This window comes from Helicoverpa armigera, chromosome 4, assembly GCF_030705265.1.
Source record: "Helicoverpa armigera isolate CAAS_96S chromosome 4, ASM3070526v1, whole genome shotgun sequence".
Classification (NCBI taxonomy): Eukaryota; Metazoa; Arthropoda; class Insecta; order Lepidoptera; family Noctuidae; genus Helicoverpa; species Helicoverpa armigera.
The window spans coordinates 6,046,956-6,069,365 of NC_087123.1; the positions used below are offsets into that span (position 1 = coordinate 6,046,956).

At 37.9% G+C, this 22,410-nt stretch overlaps 1 protein-coding gene across 3 annotated transcripts; it reads right to left on the reverse strand.

Moving 5' to 3' along the window:
* Nucleotides 1-1,919: 1,919 nt before the first annotated feature.
* LOC110384205 (blood vessel epicardial substance) lies at nucleotides 1,920-17,204 on the reverse strand. 3 transcript variants are annotated; one of them, XM_021345360.3, is made up of 8 exons: nucleotides 16,949-17,204; nucleotides 8,508-8,879; nucleotides 8,009-8,211; nucleotides 7,172-7,366; nucleotides 5,957-6,065; nucleotides 4,085-4,196; nucleotides 3,191-3,370; nucleotides 1,920-2,902 (listed from the first exon to the last, which is right to left on the reverse strand). In XM_021345360.3, the coding sequence occupies exons 2-8, from the start codon at nucleotides 8,835-8,837 to the stop codon at nucleotides 2,679-2,681; spliced, it is 1,353 nt and encodes a 450-aa protein (XP_021201035.2). In that variant the 5' UTR covers nucleotides 8,838-8,879; nucleotides 16,949-17,204; the 3' UTR covers nucleotides 1,920-2,678. The 3 variants fall into 3 exon arrangements, with proteins under 3 accessions (XP_021201035.2, XP_049702896.2, XP_021201033.2); XM_049846939.2 differs by having other exon boundaries at nucleotides 16,880-17,204; XM_021345358.3 differs by having other exon boundaries at nucleotides 16,851-17,204.
* Nucleotides 17,205-22,410: the final 5,206 nt, after the last annotated feature.

Consider the following 22,410-nt stretch of genomic DNA (forward strand, 5'->3'; position numbering starts at 1 on the left):
AAATGGAAGATTGCATAATGTTGGAAGATCTATCATTATAGAATTAATTGTAAATGAATGACCCTGCTAATATAAGACTGAGCGACTAATGCCCAGAAATACTCCTGTTTGTATTTAAATGACATTGAAAATAGTATCTCTATCAATTTCTTAACTTGACACAGCTGCTAATTTGCCAATTTTAAACACGTTACAAAACATAAAAATACGTTTGCAATATTTTTATCAGAAAAGTATTGTTACATATCTATTTTTTTATTCCTTATTATTAAGAAGTTCTCTCTGGTTGCCGTAGTCTATCAAAATTAGAGCACGTATATCTTGTAATAAGTTTACCTATCTAATAGTGAAGTGATGACTTGATCCTCGTTGTACGGTCTCTTAAATTACGTATTTGTCGTCGTCAGTATATTCCGACGAATTTAAGTATAGTAAGTACCGAACTACATGCTCATTAAGTCTGACACCGTACAAGTATAGTGAAGCAACAACATCAACTAAACATCGAGTTGAACAATTTATGTGTTTTATGATACTGATCGACTGACCCAAGCATCACAGAACCTGTGAGGGACATCAGTCATTTAGGTAGAATATGTCCCCCTTAAATCCATTAACATTGATGTTCCTTTCAACTTGTAATGTTTGGGTCATTCTCTATTTAGATGTTTGATGACACTTATTTCGAGAGATAACGATTATGTGTCCCTTTGACGCTTACAATTAATGAGTAAATACATTGACTAAAAGCTCAGCTCTTAGCAATTAGATGAATTTGAATATTTTTTGTTTGTGAGATATTCCAAATGTGCAATTTGAACATTAGAACAGTTCTTAAAAGTTAATAGTAATTCTAAATTCTGTTGTGGTGTATTCAAACAAGTTGCTTCTAACTATTATTTTTATGTAATAATTTAAGTGTTTAAAAGATTTCTAGGCAGGTACCTAAATCATATGAAAATTAAAGAGATGTGTTCCACATAAATGTTCCAATATGTAGGTATTTTCTTTTGCTAGAACATGGATATCTATAACATTTGACGAGACACGAAAGACGTCTAATTAGGTACTAACACTGTTTGGTCGATGTCATACGAAAAGTGAATTAAAGAACAAGACGAGTTAAGTACAAGGGTAGAAAAAAAGAAAGAAGTGAATTTATCTTCTGTTTGTTTAAAAAGTTTCAGTGTACAGCGAAGGAAGAAATCTTATTGATGCACATAAAATTATCATATCAATCTTTAAGAAAAAAATTAAAAAATTGTCAGTATATCCATTTCCATTTTGTGATTTTCAGTTTTCTTTTAAATTATTTTATAATTTCCACACAAAACACATCTTTCGTTGTTCACTAAATTACCATTTTATCAACGAACGCTTACGTAGGTACGTGGTTTGATATTTTCTATAAATTGACTCAATCCACTCAAATGGTGAAAAGATAAAGTAGGTGTGATTAAAAAGAAAATGATTGGCGAAGAGTTTCAGTTCAAGCAAGCTTAACTTATGAAGTGTAGAACATTCGGTGCCTATCTTTTGGTTAATAGCTATAGCCGCTATAGGGATTGTTATTTTTGTCGTTGTTGAGAAGCCGTTTGAATATGTGAAAATACAGAAGGTACGCTTAGCAAAAACATCAGTTCCAGCCATCGGTAATTAGTGAATAGGCACAGCAATTACAAGCAGTGTTGACGTCATGCTACGATATCAGAATACAGTGCTGTAGATGGTATCACTGGAACTTTGCTGCTTGCACTTAACTACACGATAGGCGCATTACAACCCACATCGTTTTCTGCAAAAATAATTAAACAACACTTAAGGTTTCACCTGAAATTCATCCGTACAATTATTGCACAATACGGAACTTGAAAATATGCAGCATTTTTTTTGATGAATACTAAATATAAACTCGCATAGTAACTTTAATATTTTATCACGAATTTAACACATCTTACCACTAATAAACAATTAATTACTTTAACATTAAAATACTTTTAGAATTCCACATTTGAATTATCAATTGCTAAAAAATTAGGTACAATAATTACAATTCCATTAATCTATCAGTATTATGTAACTAATATCGCTCTCTTCGCATTATTTTGCAATTATAAAATTTTTCACTTTAGCGTAGTGTCCTTTCGGGTAGATACTTGAGCGTTTAGTAATTATGTACACTGTAATGCACACAGTTGATACATTGCCGCTAGACTACTCACACAATTACAATGACACCGGCACTCATTAAATTATCATATTCAACTTACACTAGGATTCCACTTTGTTAGATCAGTGCCTTGGCAGGCTTTTTATCAAAGTTCCGCCGTACGAGTCTTATTTCGAGCGAACGAGAAATCGTTATACAAGTAACAAAATAAATATTGAATATTTTATAACAGGAAGCTCTTTTTGTGAATGAACCGAAATCACTAATGGAAATTCTTATCTTTCGCATTTCACTTACTATTTATTGTTAAAATGCAGCACTCGATTGCAAGGGCACCGGGGGTAACTTCACAGTGAATGATGAATGCTTGCTAGAAATCAGTGGTACGAGGCGAATCCGTTCGCTCGGCTAACGGTCAGGGCGTCTTGAGAGACGGCGACGTGTGTGTGGGCGAGAATGTGTGTGGCGAGACGAGCGGCACCAGCTCGGGCTGGAGCCGCGGCCCGCGTCACACGGCCGGCTCGGACGCTATCGTCATCTCGGCGAACTTCACCTCCCTGCCGCGGCGGAACGACGTGGTCCGCCGCGGAGGGCTGCGGCGCCGTGTCGCTGCCGCCGGCTGTAGGCTCGCTGACGACGCTTGCGCCAGCAGTCGCGGTGGCTGGGCTATGCGGCCGAATGGTGATTGCTGTAGGAACTGACGGGCGACCATAGGTTGCCAGTATGATGTTCCTGGAAAGCCAAGTTGTCAAACATATTGAAATTGCCTGATTGTTGTTCTAGTAAATTAACACGCTTATATTAGCTTCTAGAATCTAAATTTGACGCGGTCTTTGATTAGGATGAAATTTTGCACACGCTCTGAGTTCTGATGACAAAAAACGACTAGCTAAGAAACGTCATTTCAAATCCAATATGGTGGCCTCCCCAAGATGGCGGGCTGACTGTTTATAATTCACCAAATAAAACTAGGTATTATTTTACTATGTTTAAATAATGAGTGTATCTAGTTATGTTTACCTTTAGTGAGCGTGGTGCGCGCTCGCCACGCGTTGCTGCGCAAACGGCCGCGCGTGCCTTCGTGCACGGCGTCCACGCTGGCGGAGCGCGTGAGGTGGGCGGGCTGCCCTTCGTGCTCCGCCCCCACCCCTGCGCCCAGGCCCTCGCTCACCGAGTACAGCTTATGTGTTATGTCTTTGCCTGGAATCAGTTGGGTTCCCATTAACAGGATCGTATTCTTCATCTTCTTTCGTGTCGATGACATAATGAGTTTATCTACACTTTGACAGCCCAATATGCCGCCACAGCAAGAGCATAGGATCGTACTTACGAACTGATGTTAAAGAGTGATTGTTAGAATTAATTAACTATGTCTGTTAATATGATTAGCGTATAATTTAATAGAGCCCATTGTATGACCAAAATTCATATCGATATTATTATTTTACAAAGTTGAATGAATAAATTATTTTGTCGAGTCACTTTGTTTCATAAGGGGGGAACTTTGTTCTAATTTAACCGAAACCAAATTGGAAGTATTGGGAAGTTGATTGCTACGCATTCACTCCTAAATTCGATTTAAATAAACAATAGGTCCTGGCACGAGGAAGAAATCCTTTATCATGCGATAAAGAACTACTTTAAACGAGTTTTGAAGTTCTTTATTATTATTTGTTCCCGCGGACTCCCCTAGGTTGCAATCGCTACAATTGATGTGAAATACCTAAGTATATATTTTGTTTACATCATCATTGGTGTCAAAGTTTAACATTTCTTTAAATCAATCTATGCTACAATTATGCTAGAATAACCTAAAATGCTACGTATAGTTCATATCTAAAGATCTGTAAAATCCAAACAAGCAAGCATGTAGAATTTGAAAAGTTGCAACGATAACACTGAAGGAGGACTGACCTATAAGGCAGTCGAGAACGACCTTGAGTGCCGGGCGGTGACGCAATACGCGCTCCAGGCGCATGCGCGGCCAACACACGCACGTGGATACCTCCTCCGCAATCACGCTCACCTGAGAAACATACTGGCTGTCAGTTCACCTGACCACCTTCGAAATATTAAACCTTTTTATTGTTTAGCAAAGAAATGCCAACGCATACCATCAGCCTTTAGGTAATGGAGGTGGTTATGTGGGACCACTGTGTGTACCCACTAAAAACTCAGAGGAGTCACCAGAACAACATAATTATTATATCAGAGATGAAGCATAACTCTTTCGTTAAGTACTTTTACTCTTGCTAACTTTAACGTAAAATGGGCAACTAATTAGGTTTGTATTTTTAAAAAGGTTTCCAATGTTTGTTTGAAGAAAGGACATGACAATAATTATTATATTAAACAAGCAGATTTTCTTCAGTATTTCCCTACAATACAATTTTATTTGCGAAACATAGATAATCGCACTGGATATTCCTTTCAAGGAAAATAGGGTTACATCACTTTATATCGCTTCAGTTGTCGAGCACGTGCACCGAAAGTATCCGCAGATAAGATCTTTTGCCCAACAAGTATTCGTATATCTTTGAATAGAGTTGCCTGGAGTTTTCCAATAAAGCCAGTCACTTTTCCGGTTTATCCGTCGTAGTTTCGATTACTTATGCAGCTGCTCGCGATGTATAGTAAAATATTTTCTTATCGAAATACAAACTTGAAATGCGATGGTGCGGAAATGTAACTAATTCTGGCTTTGGAAACATATACATCTTACAAATTGCTTTATGCATGCACGCCTTCAAAACTGAGTCAATATTTTAGTTTCTTTCTTGTTCAGTTTGCTTGCAGTTTTACTAGCCTAATAAAAAGGGTTATATCAAACACTTTACCTTGTGATAAATAAATAGTTATTGTCCTAAATAAACACATTTCAAACTGCGAGGCCTTAGGGCTAATCAATATTTTGAATGCAGAATTTAAAATCTAGTTCTACACTATTGTCTTAAAACTACTTTATATCTACATATTTTAGAATCGTAATACTATATTTAATCGCAATACTACTAACTACCTGGACATTACAAAAAAAACCTCAACTTTACAAATAAAAGGAAAATAAATTGGTCTACGACTAAAACGGTTCATCTCTATCCTATAAGATACAAAATGCAGCACCGAGGCGAGTGTTGTTTGTTTTCTCTGCAAATATTATAAGTGATCCTCTTTGGTATAAGTAAGGGTGGCTATGAAGTAAACGAGTCGTTAATTATTCTGCACCTGAGACTGCCTCGAGCGGGAACTTAGCGCCTCGCGATTACTTGCTTCGCTGTATTTGTGAGCCTCATTATCTATCGCAATAAAGTGCACAAGAAAACATCGCCTGTCCGAATAATAACATCCGTTCGTAGAAAAACACGTTGAAGTACAAAAACGCCAAGTAATTTAGTTCCGAGCTCTAGCTTTTCTTGAATCGTATAAATGTTATAGCGTCTCAAAAATATATAGGTTATTGGAAGATGTCAATTGTCTTAGTTCAATCATGTCTGCGGCGCCAGTTTAATAAATCCCCAGTCATTAAGATAATGCGTTATTCCGGAGCGCTCCTGAATTATTTAGTGTAACTGTGCGTGGAATTACAATGAGTGGTGTCTCGTCCGACTCGAGTGATACGCGATATTAAAGAATCTGCCCTCATGTTTCATGAATGAAGTTTTATCTACGAACCTTTAGAGTAGAAAAACTCTACACTAAATTGGGATTAACTTGGATGTACGTAGGACCCACATCTGACATACAAAAAGCTACTATAGCTGTGATAAAAAATTGTCTAATAATTACCTGGAAGACGTCGTCTGATTGTTCGCGATTGGCCTCCCATTCTGGCGAATCAACGAACTGGTAAGGCTGTATGTAGTGGAGATGAGTTTCATCACAGCTCACTCGCATCCTGGTGAGACAGAGGTGAATGACATCAGCTTCTCTACTAATACATAAGTGAGGCATATTTATCGAAGAGTTAGGAGATTAGATCTCTTATTGTGGCCTTAATAATGAAGATTGTTACTTAAGTACAGTCTATTAGAAGCTCCGACGAGCTTTACTGGGGTTATCAGCAATCTGGATGTAGGTAATCGCCTCGATAAACACGCTTATTTGTCGTGTCACCCATCCACTACGCCATTTAGGCGTCCGTTTATTCAGCGTTTGGAATATAGTTTAACTTGAAAATTATTATAATTATACAGCACCCGTACTTTGGTCATAAATTTGTATAAGCCTGGAAAATTGCAATTGCTGCAGCGGTATGTTGTGATTTAATATCGTTAATTAATATTAATATTATGCAAGTGTAATTAAACCAACAACAGCAAAAACCCTGCTGAGACAATATAACACACCACAATACGCTGGGTGTACTTAATTTCATTATAGTGGGTTTAGAATGGTTTACAGGGGAATTGAAACCATTAGCTTATGGACTACCGTGCATTTACCCCGCGTGGCCCAACCCAAACAAATACGGAATGTATTAACCAATAAATATGTCTAGCCAGGCTATTTCAATTCTGATAATGAACAGTTATTGGGATAGTTATGTTTGTTAACTGAATGTTAACACCATTACATGAAATACTAAAGCGTTGGATGTAACCTAGTATATATTAATTAATTGTTGCAGATACTGCTCTGCACAAAGCCAGTCAATTAGATACAGAATGTACGATGATGTTTCCATTCTTTTACAGTACATAACGTACCAGTTCAAACAATGCCAGCAATAGTAAGACAAAGAAAAATAATTCTACGAGTAAAACAAAAGAAACATGTGTAGGTATATTATTTTACATCGTGAGGACCGCCGCTCGTCTTTGAATTGTTTATTTTGTAGCCCTGTACCCTCGATATTTTATCATCATAAGATTTTTGGGGGCACTTATTCGGTATTCAATTTATTCTGTAGCAGATGACGCACCCCACCTGTGGCGAGGGAGGTTTAGTTAATGAGGTAGCTCTCTGATTATACGAAGTATTTAATTGAAGTATAATACATACTTTCCCTTAAGAAGAATAGACAGTCTCTCGTCTGCCGGCGTGACTTCTTCGACCGCGTAGGCCTCGCCGGGCTCGAGCCGCACTATCCTCGCCTCGCGTGTGAGTTCCGTGAAGTGCTTCTTGTTCACTTTCAGAGGCTTGAACAGCTTCAAGTATAGATCTGTCAGCTCGAGGGATAGCGCTGGAGGAAGAAACCTGCGACAAATGCATTCAACACCTAAATTCAGGCAAGGCAAATACATCGGAAATCAGTTTTCTATGAAAGTAAAAATGTAAGTAGTAACTAAGTATGATTATCAGCTAAAACACATAACTTGCGGGGATCCCTTTCAAAATTTACTGATGTAGACAAGCTTTAATTTAAGACGGCCGAGTCTACAAATCAACCTCTCCCGAGACCATCTAGCGATAATTTAATATGCAAAGGTTGCCCGGCCACTAACTATAGTGCTTTCTCGTCGTATCTTAGATGAGTGACACACGTAGAACTTTGTAATATAGCTTTATAGTAGATAGGTAAGTGAATTTCTTTAGCCATGTTCATAAATAATGAATTACCGCTGCAGTGGATAATTAACCGCTAATAAATTAGAATCAGTATGCGTGCCACTTTCACAGTTTTAACAAAACTGTTTCATGAGTGCGAAACTCACTTTCAAGTAAGTACTAAAGAACTACAGCATTATCTAAACCAAAACCTGTAATGGTTTCAAATAAGTATGCATTCCAGTTCCATAACATGTGATTGATTAGTAAGTCTGCGTTGGACCGTTGATCTGTGTTATATATATATAAAACTTAACCAACGACTCCAATTGATCCTAAAAAATGACCTACCTAATGATAAGAAAGACAGTGTGTATAGAGTTGACGAGCACGAGCGCGAGACTCCAGGCGAGCACGTCGGGCGCGCACACCTCGGCGCCGGCCCACAGCCCCATGAGCACCGCGCCCGCCGCCGCCAGCGCGCGAAGCACCAGGATGCTCTGCTTGAAGCTCTTCGGCGCTAGGAACGCGATTGCAAAGCACAAGTTTGCCGCCTGTTTACAAAATTATAATATGTCAGAGGAGCTCGAGGGAAAGCTAAAGCAGTTGCACATGTTCATTGTTACAAGTCGTTATGTATTTTCAGATATGATTTTTTTGCCTTTTTATCGTCCCACTGCTGGGCACAGGTCTCACAGGACACAAGAAAGATTGAGCGTTATTCACCACGCTTGCTCAATGCGGGTTGGAGAATTCAGACCTTTAAAGTCCAGGTTTCCTCAAGATGTTTTCCTTCACCTTTGACCAGTCATCATCAGATAAATGATGGACTGAAAATAACGTTTATTACCTGAAAGAGATCTTGTTGTGCGTTGGTCCATTTGGCGCAAAACCAGTGGTGATGTTCGTCGGTGGAGTTCGAACTGAGGAGCTCGAAGTCGGTGTCGAAAGTGGCGTTGAGCCGGGTGGCGTTGTAGACGAGCGTGGCGTTGAGCCAGGGCGCGGTGGACGCCGGCGCGGGCGCGGCAGGCGCCATGTTGCGCTCGCGCCCCGCGCCCCCCCGCGCCGCCCCGCCACCGCCCTCCGCACGGGGCGAGCGCTCCCCGCCCCCCGCGCGCCTCTCACCCGACGATACAAGACGATTCAGTTGGGCTCTCGCTCTCAGTATTACCACCTCCATCACCACACCCTGCTGGCCACTTCGTGTTACAGCACAGCCTATCTGCTGACAAATATCATTCTAAGAACCAAGTTCATGTTCCGCATCATTTACTAACCCAATAATATAACAAAATCAAGTTCACTAAAAACATCTTAAAAAATAATTAAATAACATTGTGGAAGATCAATTACAGAAACGTAGTGCCGTAATCAGATAGTACATCTTTTCAGTAAATACCTTATACTAGTCTCTGCAACTAGATCACCATATGCGAGTCAGCAAAAGAGCATTACACAAATGGAAGAAAACTCAATTAGTTCCACCAATCTATTTAAAAGTCTAGGAACGACCCCTACGCTATTTTATTAACGCCGTGGTAAGAACTAAAATTACACCACTTTGCTACAAATCTATAGCGTACGGATTTGGCCCATTGACCTGTTTTCTCGAAAATAATTGAACACGGATTTAATTTAAAGTTATTTTGTTACCGAAACTACATACAGACTCGTGTATCTTTGCGTGGGCTTCGTCTACGAACTTATATTACAGGACCGAGACTACGGCGTGGCGGCGTAGTCACGCGTAGACGCTCGCGTAGCTAGTTGCTACGCACTGCACGCTTCCTCGATATTAGTTTTCGTTCATCTTTAAGTTTTCGGGTGGGATATTTCGTTTAACATCGCGTTTCATAGTTTACTTTTTTTACAAAAAAGGTTTCTTTTAATCAACATAATTATGTTAGGACTGTAATCACAAGTTATAATTCTATCTCAGTTAATTTGGTGCTTTTGTTATTGTTACTCAAAGTGACATTAATTGTTTAACGTTGGAAGTCTTATTCGATACCTACGTTTTTCTTTACAAATAACTGTTGTTTAAATCTAAATACACGTGTTTGAAAATATAGATTCTTAGTACGTTTTGGTAATCATAACTTCAAGTTAAATATGTGGAATGTTCTACAAAACGGAACAACCACAAACAAAACAATAGAAGTAGTTTATTTCGTGACGGAACCCGGGGTACCTAGTATGCAGCGGTCGGTAGGCGTGTAATCCGCGACATTTCCGCACACATTAAGTCATCGGGCGCGGCGCGGCGGCGGCAGCGCGTTCTGGTCGACTGCGGCGCGGCAGCGGCGCGACTGTGCCCGCCGCCGGCCAGGAACTCGCCAAGCGAGGCCGCCTTATGCACTCGTGGGGCTTGCTATCGCCACATCAACACATTTGCATTAAATTGCATTACTTACGAGTCCAACCCGACCGATGCATTATGAGGATACGTCTGACGAACGGTCTGCCGTATTAACGCACTGCATTTTACATTTGAATGAAACGAATAAATCTGCTTGAAGTAGATCTCCATTTATCATTTTCGGATTATAAAATCTAATAAAAATGCAGTCTAACCTCCTAAAATAGAAGCCATGGTTTATGACGCTCAAATAAAACTTAACTATTTGCATTTTGGAAGACTTTCAAGACAGCGTTGGTGAAATATATCCCCAGCGGCTAACACCGACAACTTAGCTCGCTGTATATTCTTTACCTACATAGTGAAAATATATACAAGATAGTAAACTGTGTGAATGTTCATTTGAGAAGTGGCATAAAATATTTAAAGATGCTGTTCCGTGTATTGTTCCCATGTGAACGAAGGAGGAATACTAATCCGCTTCAATATTAGTGATATCGATGGGGATGATACTTGCACCGCTTCGTAAATGGGACGCAGTAGATCGCGTCGTCACAGATTACTTACACGCTTGATACATTGTTCCGTATAAGATACTTATCGTAACTAATCGTGAACATGGAACCCACCCAAAACAAAAATGTGAAAGACTGCCAAGTTCGATAATATGGGAATGCTTCGCCTATAAAAGAAGTGAGATCTGAATAAGTACCAAGTTCCATACACATACCTCAGTTAAAAATAGTTACTTTTTAATGATGTTACTTGGCAAGTTTTCATACACCTTGTTATAAACCTACTAAACGCAATGAATCAAGTATTTAATTTTCTATTACAACTTGCCAAGTAATCATCATTAAAAAGTAACTATTTTTAACTGAGGTATGTGTATGGAACTTGGTACTTATTCAGATCTCACTTCTTTTATAGGCGAAGCATTCCCATATTATCGAACTTGGCAGTCTTTCACATTTTTGTTTTGGGTGGGATTTCATTTATTTTTTTAAGGTTGTTTATTTTATTGTTTTCTTATTATTAAGTTTTGAATATGCACTATGCTTCTTACAAAGAAATAAACTAGATTAACTAAATGGCCTAGATTTACCAACTGACTGACATGACATGTTATCATATATTATGTTCGTGGATCAAAGTTACACATTCGTTATTTTCGAAAGTGACTCACACTTGGCCGTTTTCAGATTTTTACTTTACTTTGACTAAATACAAACCTTTGTAACGAATTTCAGATCGGTACGACCATTCGAAGATATATTATATAAATATAGATAAATTTAGTTCGTTTTAGTTCCTTAGGGGTATAAATACCTTCATTATTTTGAAACCGACTCACACTTGGCCATTTTCAGATTTTTTCCTTTACCTTGACATAAAGACCTACCTCCATGCCAAATTTCAAGTCAATACGACCATTGGAAGTGGTCTAGGTTTTTGATGAGTGAGTCAGTCAGTCAGTCAGTGAGTGTATAGTAAAAATAGCGATTTTCTGACGTCAATATCTCAAGACCTACAATAGGTATATTAATGAAATTTTGTATTTTAGATAAGTGAGGGGGTCTCAACAGATACTAGAAATTTGATATGCGTAAATAAAATAGATTTTGAGTTATAGGGGGGTCGAATTTGGCCCGAAATGGTTCGTGTAATATAACCCACGGCCGGTGTGTCGCTTTTTTTGCTCGAACTTGGCGGACACACTGCCGTGTGTCTAGATTTCCATGCTATGTGAAGCTTACGAGGTATTCGCAGAATTATTGGCAAGATAATATTCTTCTACTTGTACATAGATGAGCGAAATAGTCGCAACACATATTTACCAAGACAAAAAACCCTTTGCTGATAAAATAAAGAAAAATATACCCATTATTACATAAAAATTAGGTTTTAGGCGATATAGTCTAATATGGAGATTTACATCGGAAACGTTTCGTTCTCTCCCTACCCTCAGTTAAAACGTGAACCGTGTAACGCAATTTTATTGTATTCACTTTCCCTTTTATCCTATGGTGGAATAATATAAATCTGTTGGTATTTTATCTGTGTTTGCATTAGGTAGGAAGATAATAAGATGAAAATCGACCTCAGTGGCGTGCACTTGGAGAGGTCTATGTCCAGCAGTGGAGTGCGATAGGCTGATGATGATGATGATGACGATGAAAATACTGCAATAAAATATTCAGGTTTTCAACTTTACTTGCATTTACTAACGTGAGTGTACAACCTTTTTCTTTGATTTTAGAATGATGTTCAGATAATTGGATTAGAATTAACCTCTTTCGGCATCCAGCTTAGCTGTTTCTCACTGAATTTTAAGCGCGTTTAGCCGTCAAAAATCCTTTTAAGCTTTGACAGCTCCATTTCAAGTTAAAACCACGTGTTAATTCTAAAGTTCAAGAGCTAAGCTAAGCTCTCTTTAAACTTGTTCAATGGTGAAAAGTGGGAAACTTCGGCCAAACTCGTTTAGTAGTTTTTGCGATCTCAAATAAGAAACATGCTTATCTATTTATAGTATAAAAGGGAATAAGAAGGAAGCTATTCTTCCCTCATGCAATGTCAATCTATTACACTTGCTGGCGTCCATACTAATCTAGTGAGACGAACTATTCTAGCTTGCGAACATACATTACTGGCTGGCCTGTAATCTCCGAAGGATTAGGTAGGGGTGTATAATACTAGGGATATTAGTGTAATTTCATCATGTAAAGGTCGGTAGTTCAGGTAAACATAGGTAAGCCTAACCACTGTGTGGCAGGTACGAGGTGAACATGAGAAACGGCATCGGAATATGCTGACCGCATTGTCTTTTGACAAAATTTCAAATATTTTCACGTAATTTATCTTTTTTCTAAGGCCTAATTTATATAAGCGTTTTCTTGCCACTCAATCAGATGTAACTTCTCTGATGTCTGCAATACACAGTATTCCCGTTTGATTATCCTGATTGCAGGTCTGAGCTCAAATCAGGACAGATTAAATATTTATTCCCTACTTTAAACGGACTTTTCAGAAGTTGCCTTAAACCACATTATACTAGGTCGATCCCGTTTGAAATTTTTGTTCCTATCTAGAAAGCACCGTTAGAATAATAAGGTCTAAAACAATGAAAATATAGTCTCCAATGAAAGCAAAACATTCTACCTTCGACGACATTTACGGAAAGGGCATGTCGGTGCGGTATGCCGTCGCTTTATTATCCGTATTTCTATTATAACTATGCTCAGTACGAGAGTTAATTAAAAGCTGGCCAGCTTCAAGCGCGTTATTGAAATAGTTGTCCCACTCACTTACGCCACAATACTGAAATTTTCTATTGAGTCAAGTTGTGAACAGAGTGCGTAGTGAGCGTACCGAAGGAAATTTACACCCCAATATGTAATGTTTATAGCGGTATGTGAACCCGGAGTCACGGGGAAACAAAGTGGACATGGCATGCCACATAAACTGAGAAAAATATGACTTGGCAACTATGTCTTCTGTTGGCTATTAGTGTTAGGCAAACTTGTATTACTTTGGAAGAGTTTCACACAGGTTTCTTGTGTTTGTATTATTTCATCTATTGAAAATCTAAAATTGTACTTTAAAATATATAAGATAGGAAATATGTGGTAATATCCTGTACAAATACAATACTCTAACTTGAGAATAATAATAATATTGACATACAATTTGGAAAACTGAACAAACCATACACAAAAGTTTTGTATTACTTTGTTATAATTCTTGCTGTATCGACCGAGAGCATTTCCTTTTGGTATGAGATTATTATTTACTTAATGTAGTATTAAAATTAAAAGAACTTGTGTAAAAAAAGAACGTCAGTACTACTGCTAAGAGTATAATTTACAAAGGCAATTGAACAAGTTTTAGTTAACTAATAATATATATATATAATGTATAGGTATACATGATTCATATACCTAAAACTACAAATGTTCGGTCTGGTAACTGATCCATCAATGTCAAGATCGTGATACGAATTGTTATTAATTTAAAATCGATTTCTATACGATTACTCGTTACTACTTATAACAATTGTCGGCACATTGACCTTAATAGACATAAAAAATATATGTTTATGTATTTGTGTACGTAAAAAAGACGACGAGGTACCATGTATTGAAATAATACAAATATGAATTACGTTGAAAATATCGCGAGCTGCTTTAAACCGTTTAATTTCATTAAGCCCGGATTAATTGGTCGTGAGTGTAGTGTTCCGCATGTGGGAAGAAAGCTCGCATTTATTAATGGTTTATAAAATGTACGGACCTGCGAGTAAATTATATAATATCTCGTTTAATTTATAGGTGAATGCATAGTGTTTTAAATGAGCTGATAATGTTCCATAATATGTAGTTTACTCTCAAAGTTAGTAACGCTGCTTCAGCGATTTATATCTAAAAATCTACGGACCTATAAATGTATATATGTAGGTATGTGCCTAGTACTAAAATCTCACGGGTAACCTAATCCGTGATACGGTCACCTTGCTCAAAGTACTAACATGCTTTATTAGCTTATTCACCGTGCATGTAGGTTACGAATACGATACGACCAAATAGGTCTTTTTACGTCTGTATAACATGCGGTGTCGTAAAATATGCTGCAGTTAAATTACACTGTAAAGACACATTGCTACACAAAATTACGTAGTATGACTCTGCCTTAGGGATTTGGGCAATTTGAAATGTTCTTATAAAATCATTAAGGAGACTTTATCGTTCTTTAATCATTTGGCTAAAAAGTAAAGTTGTGTAGGGCGTGTTCGAAATCTGAAAAATGAAATTTTTAATTTCATTTTAATAGTTATACAGGGTCTTTGGACGAGCTTTAGTATTGTTTATAAGTATTTATTTCTTTTATTCATAAATAAAGACTTTTAAAACTCACTTCGGTATTAAGTTTCGAACCCGCACTCTATTATCATATGCGTGCAGGCACTTTAATCGCCGAGTCACTGGATAAAATAATATGTTCTATAATCTTATCTAAATACACTTATAAAATATTGTTATTAAAAATTTCTGCTTGCTCCAAATATCTTGATCGGTTTAAGAAAAATGTTTTCCAATAAAAGATTTGTATCAACTTCTGGCAAGACTACCATAACGTGTCATTTTGAAAACCAATACAATTTATATTAGAGTTCTGCAATGTTTTGATATCAGAAGTTTAGCTTGTATACTTAGGTACTGTTTTCTTAGAACTGTCGGTAGTGGTTGCAACATTGAAATAATATATTTCGTAATCCGCGTGTGAATGGGGCGCCGTAAACTTAATAAACAATAGTTACATGTGTGAGATGTTCTCCAGTTATTTATAGGCTGGTATTTGTATACCGTCGCGTGTGTGAGTGCAGCCTGGCACTGGCATCAGCCATGGCGACGGCTTGTCGCGACCGTCTCGCCGCCTACATTCACAATATCTTCTTACACACAGAATAACTGCCGACCTATACAGAAACAAGAAATGCAATTTTATTGCATTTTTGTAAATTAATAGCCTATAACATTCCCGCTGTGCAAATGTCTTTTTGTAGACGTTTCTGCGTGGCTCGCTTTTATTTACCATGTTTTGTATTGCTTGGAAGTAAAGCCAGTTCTCATTTGAGTTATCGTTTTAGCAAAGAGTAATATTTATGGTATCATTCACTATCCTTCAACCATTAGGTTACTACATCAATTCATTAATCAAATAGACCGAATTGAATCAAATTAGCAGATCATGCCAAAGAAAACATGTTTTTCTTCAAACCAAAATCCAGAATCTGCGAATAATCACTTACTGAAAAAAAGTAGGTACCTATTTCTCAAACAGTTTTTTGTACAAATTACGTGAGTGTAATAATATTATTGTTTCTAGTTTATATTTTAGTTTATCTAGAATAATCTAGATCGCATTCTAAATATTAGCTGATATAGTTACAGATTGCACAGCGCCAAAGAATAAATATATAGCTAATGTATTCAATCACCATTACATCGTGTGTACGAGCTGTCGTTTTCGGAGGCTCGAGATTGATGGCGGTGGCTCGAAGCCTTTCCGCCTCCAAGATATGCCATACTCCCGATATTGCGTGACGACTTACAAGTCACGATTCATCGCCCTCCAACAAATATGCCTCTGGAATTTATTGACTTACAAGCTTCTATGGCATTTAGTAACGTGAACAAACAAAATCATAATAATGTTGAATGAAAATTCAAATTCGAACCAATGTATGCTTCATATCTTGGCTGCTTTTAATCAAACACACATTGTATAAGATCTATCCTCGGCTGGAGGCGACGGTACACGGGTTGTTTATTTACATTTATTGGACATTCAATGACATCGATAATCATACGCTAGCTAAGTTGCCAAGTTTAGATAAATTACGTGTGTAGTGTGTGTAGGTACGTTTTATGCTTTCGAACAGATTGATAAGTTTTCTAATTTTTGATGTTACACAAGTATTGAAATGTCATGGGTATACCAAGAAGAGAGAACGGCTGAATAGATCTACATCTACTTACATTTTTGAATGGTTAATTGTCCTCAAATGATAGGTACGATTACGTTTTTCATGCCCAAGTATAACAGATACCCACAGGTAGGATACTTTTGTAATATTACAAGGACTGTGGTGGACCGTGGCAAAGACATAATAGCAATGTAGAATAGAGGATATTTTTCAAATTTCAAAAGCCAATTTTGTCCATTCAAAGAGTAATCCCCATCGAAACCATATGGCGCTACTACTACGTAGCGTTGTGCGTAGCACTGTCTACGCATTTCGTAGCAAAGAAGCTACGTTAAACTTACGATGTGTACCTTTCATTCGAGTCTAGCCAGCAAAGTGCCTTATCGACCCCGAGATCGCAGCGTCTTTCGCCAGCGTGCAACGATGTGAGATGCGAAGGGCCGCTCACCTGAGCAGCCTAGGACGCGTCCCGTCTCTCCGCCCACTTGTGGCGGTGGTGAGTTGAGCAGCACGTCTGTCACGGAACGTCCGCATATCTGGCAGTCTCATGCCGTACCATCATAAAGCACCACAACACGAGTGAGCGCGGCACGCGAGTCGCATAGTAGAGCGCGCGGAGCGACAGCAGGCACAGGCGCTCGGCGGCGATGGAGCGCGGCGCCGCGCGGCACGACTGACTGGCCGCCAGCTCTCGGCCGCGAGACGGGCGCGGCGCCGCCGCACGCACGCGCCATGCGCCCCGCCGCCCGACACCCGCTTCAACCCTTACTCCCATCTCGCTACTACCTACTTAGATATTATCAATAAAATTATTGTACCACATCAACTTGTCCGATAGCTTCAGCCTGTCAATTGTTTCGTTTATCGACCGTGAAATCGAGTGATTTTTAATGAAGCGTATACTCATTGGTATTAACATTGTTGAAATTACCTGAAAATAGCTTTAGTTTTGCCGGTATTGTGACATTGGAAACGGTTTTAAAAGATGAACTTTCTAGACATGTGTGTCGGGTGACATCAATTTAAAGCAACTTGTGTAACGAAGTAACTTCTATTGACACAAATGGCGAGCGCCGGCAACGGTCCAGAATTTTTCAGCAAGAAAGCTACTATAAATCATGAGAAGTAAAACATTAGGCGGTAACGATGAGAGATGATAAAAGTTTACAAGTTTCGATAGGTAGGTATAGAAAGTCAGACTTTGCATTTAATTTCCTGTACGTTTTCTTTAAGTAACTAATTTTATAGCTGAATTTTAAAATAATGATTTATTGTACATCTGTTAAGAATTCCCAAATGATTAAATCTTAATAAACAATTATTGATTATTCGATTACTTATCTATTTAATTGAATAAATGGATTTAGTGGAGTGTCGAGATTGAATGTATAAGCACGCGACGATTAGCGTCTGGCACGTGTCCAACGTGGACAAGATGCGGGAGCTTGCAGCCACGACGCAGTCCTCGCATCTCCTCCGCACGCGATCACATTACCATGATCACAAATTCACAGACATTATGTTCCCAACCAGACGACATTCACGTACAATTCCTTTCATTGAAGCACGTATTGTGGTTCAGGGTTAATCCATTTTCAACATTTTTTTATACCTCAATTCGCTGCTTTTGTCGTAAAGTTGTGTTCGTTCCTATTATCTGTTTTGGTGCTCGTTACAAGGCCACCGGTAAAAATAAGAATCTACTTCTAAAAGTAAGGTTTCTGAAATGAACGCCGACCGAATGGGAATGAAATAAATCGAAAATCATGTTTCGCTGTCGGTATTGAGATATTCCATAAATTACCTATATAGGGTTTTCATGTTATTGCAGTGAACAAGGTAAGGTATATAGACGGAATCTTAATAGATGTGTAAGTTTCAGATACATATTCAGTACTTTAATTCTATTAACGAGCTTAATTACTATAAGCTAAAACGGTTTGTACATTGGATCAGGCGGTCAAGCATATCGATCTTACTTCAACCTTATTCAGAGGTCTTTTGTTAGCAACGCCATAGGCCATCAGATAACGGTTGAAATGGTGGGTAATCGCATGTAATGCTCAAGAATAGTGCGGCGTAGCTGTGGTGGTGAGGAAGCTTCGCGAGCCAGGCCGGGCCAGCCTTGACCACGCCGCACGCCTGCAGGTGATCAGATCGTATCTCCCACCATCGCTTTGTTGACTCACCTTTGTGCTTTAAGGTCACCTGCTCATTTACTTAGATAAATAAGATGGACGATCCACTACAACACATTGTCGGTGAACGCTCTGATTAGATTACTTTACACGAAAACAAACTAATAAATATTGATTGTAATTTGTTTGTTACGTTGTGAGAATTTTAGTTCAATTCATTCATGAGAAAGGAGCTCTTAGTTGAGTTACATATATCAATCGTCACTATATACATAAGATACCTACATTTAACCACATCAAATATGTTCTACAATTAATATTATAAATAATATGTTTGTTTGAAAATGAAATATAAAGTAGTGTATCGTATATAAATTGTACACTAAATTAAATGTTAAAGTAGATAAATAACATTTACTACTTACTTTTTAATTGAAAACACTTCTCATTTAATTTCAGCTCTTTATAACATGATATGATACAGTCACGCGATCCCACTCCCACAGTTTATCATATAATTTTGAATCGTTTCGTTAACACGTAAGTATGCAAGCTATGTTAACAATCCACAGGAACGCGCTTACATGTCTTATTATTCAATCTAGCTACGACAAGAAAGAACCCACTCATAAAATAACAGTATGAACCTTTGTAGAAAACTTTGCCATTTACACTAATTAAAAATTAATCAAATTACGGTGAGTTCGTTTGAAACCGGTATAAGCTTAAGTGCCGTAAGACGGTTTGCCGAGATCTTCACATCTGTGAAAGCGGCGACCAGTAGGAGCCCTTAGTAACACAGCCAGCCGTTCGCACATTCATCAATCATGAAAAGGCCGCACAGGAAATGCCTTGGTTGGCATTTTATTTACTTCTGAAAATGTATTACTCATAATGAATAGCCACTTACCCAAATCAAACTAGCAAAACGACGTACCATCGTACATAATTGGTATAATCTTGGCGGTTTATGGGCGGCGTAGGTGCCTCAACTTAAAACCGATCATTTTAGAGGGCATGCCTACGTTTGTACAGCTTAAACAAGTTTACTTTGCCTACTTTTCGTACGAGTTACGGTGAAGATCGGAATATCGCGATTCTCGAGACGTAATAGTCTTTGCCAAACTTTCCGCCAAATTACGATCGTTGCAAAGCAGTACCAAAGTCGACAAAATGATATAGTTAATATAATAGACATGTCGGCCCACACACTCAAAGAGAAGTTTAAAAGTTTTCCGCAGATAAGTATCACATTTACTGTGAACTCTGTAATTTTATATTCTTCTATTTGAAATTGTGATGCTATTTTTACTCTTTTATGAAGTGACGATATTTACAATTGTGTTATCAAATTACTTAAATGTCTAAGAATATGTACACGTACCATGTCTTCAACCCGCATAGGTACAGGACACAGTTAAGTAGTTGTAACTAGTCAACGCAGTCTGTTAGCTATTTCATCAATCACGTCCTTCAGTCTGTAATTATGCCATAACTTTGCCGTGTAACCGCGCTCCCCGATTGTTTAGTAATTAATTTTAATCGCTACGTAGTACGTTTTTGCTAATACGAGTTAAACAGCATGTTCAATGGACATGACATATTGCTAATCAAGTGTCCGCCCGCGTGTGATCCATGTTATGTTACATTAATAGGAGGGCTTAATTGCATGTGATGTAATATTTTAGTATATGGAGCAATTATGGTGGTTGTAGATAGCTACTAAATACCTACGTGATCTTAATTTGAAAGCTCCGGATTAAACAAGTGGGAGAAAAATAATTATTATTCCTCTTTTGGTTATTAAAATTCATAAAGAATTTATCGATTTGGTAGGTACCTATAGGCAGTTACATCGTCAACGCTGAGAGAGTGTCTCTTTACGGTTCAGTGGAAGAAAATAATGGGCTTATGCATATTATTATAATTTACAGCACATTTATGTACAGGTACCCGCTACGTTGGAAAAAGGCATTAGTGAAATTATACGGATTAATTTAACAGCTCGAGTATGTTACGTGTTTTTTACAGACGAATTTATTAAAAATATTTTGCGATACTTAAAATAAATTAATTTTATTTCCGCGAAGTTATTTTGTATATATTACGGTTTGGTTTGGTCTCCTACTTTAACTTCCTCAAAATCTTCAGCAGTTTTTCAAATACGAGTAATATGTTAAAGTTGAAAGGCTAAAATGGCAGGAAATTGAGTTGGACTCATAAATGTCAGAGACAAAGTAAACTTAATTAGCGTTTGATGTGTGTAGCGACGCCCACGCTGGTTGATGTCGCCAAAAAGCAACGCCAACACGCTTGCAGGTCCGCTAGATGAGGTTCATTTGGCTACAAGACCAGCATCTGCGGCTGAGAGTGTTTGGCAGACTGGGACGGATATCTGCTGCTTTTCCTGGCATCACGGCGCAGGTTGAGAGCCAAACGACTCCAGCAAACGTGTTTAATTCCGCAGATGGCAGAGGATTAGAAAACCGTGTACAATTTTAACCCATAAAACGAACCGCCTAACTTTTGATAACATTGTTAAAGAATGGATTTAAAACCAAGTTTTAAGCGAATGGGGACATTTCTATCTGTTGCGTGAATTTATACTGCAAAGATAGTTAAAGACCTATTTAGCTCGTTGAGCGAACTTCCGTTGGACAACACAAGTACACTTTACAAAACTAGTTAGCCCGCTGTGGAGCGCAAAGCTTGCAATATTGATTTCGATATCCTACTCGTTTTATACAGAAGCTGTCTATTTTGAACAATGATGTAATTTGTTCTGGTTAAAGTAGTTACCCAGATGTTGCCAATATTGGCAAAGGTGGTATTTAAAAAGGTGACAAACTAAAAGACAAGGTAAGTCTAACAGGTACTTTATCAAATTGAGATTGCTCTTTCTATTGACAATGTTTCTATTATCTACCCCATCAGAGAGTATCCAAGATGATGAATCATCTTTATTACTTTAGCTTGTTATTCTTACCATCAACATAAGAAGTACTTACCTAAGAATATTTTTCCTATAAAACGCAAGCAATTTCACGAGTTTAGCAGGAATTGATTAAATTATTGCTTGGACAACAAGTTTACGCTCCACTTCTTACGCTTAGCTGCGAAGTTTATGTGAAAAGGAGTTCCAATTAGTGATTTGGCACAACGCTACAGTTTTTGGTTCGAATCATAACTCTAACTTATCCCGTCAGAGACCAAGATGTTGTTTTCGCGAGCATTATACAATATCTCCTTCGATAATGTAATTTATTTTAGGAATTTGGTTGTAAATTACTGCACTGAACGGATTGCAGAAAGTCTTTGGGTATTCGTTTCTTGTTCATCGTCCAGTCTCAATGACAGAATATATTCTCTTTGCAATACAATACACGTCATAAACATGGAATATCTGTGCATAAATACCAACCTGTTATATTCAAATTCACAATGATACACCTGTAGGTGACATAAAATAATATGAATGTCCCTATTTCAATGTCAGCGCCGGCCACGTTGTGTGTGCATTGTTGCGATAACTGGATTGCTGTCGCTGATTGATTGCTCGAGCCGTAGGGATGCGACGTCCAGTCGTAATATAGTCGTAATATAGTAGTAAGTATATTAGATACGTCATTCTAATGTACATAATTCTAATGTAAACTTTTTTCTCTGCTATAACTTTGCATATTTTTTTGTATAATTTGTGAAAGTAGCTCCTATGAATGTTTATACTTTTCGGTATTTTTCTTTAGCAGGAAAAATAAATAAAGACAAACAA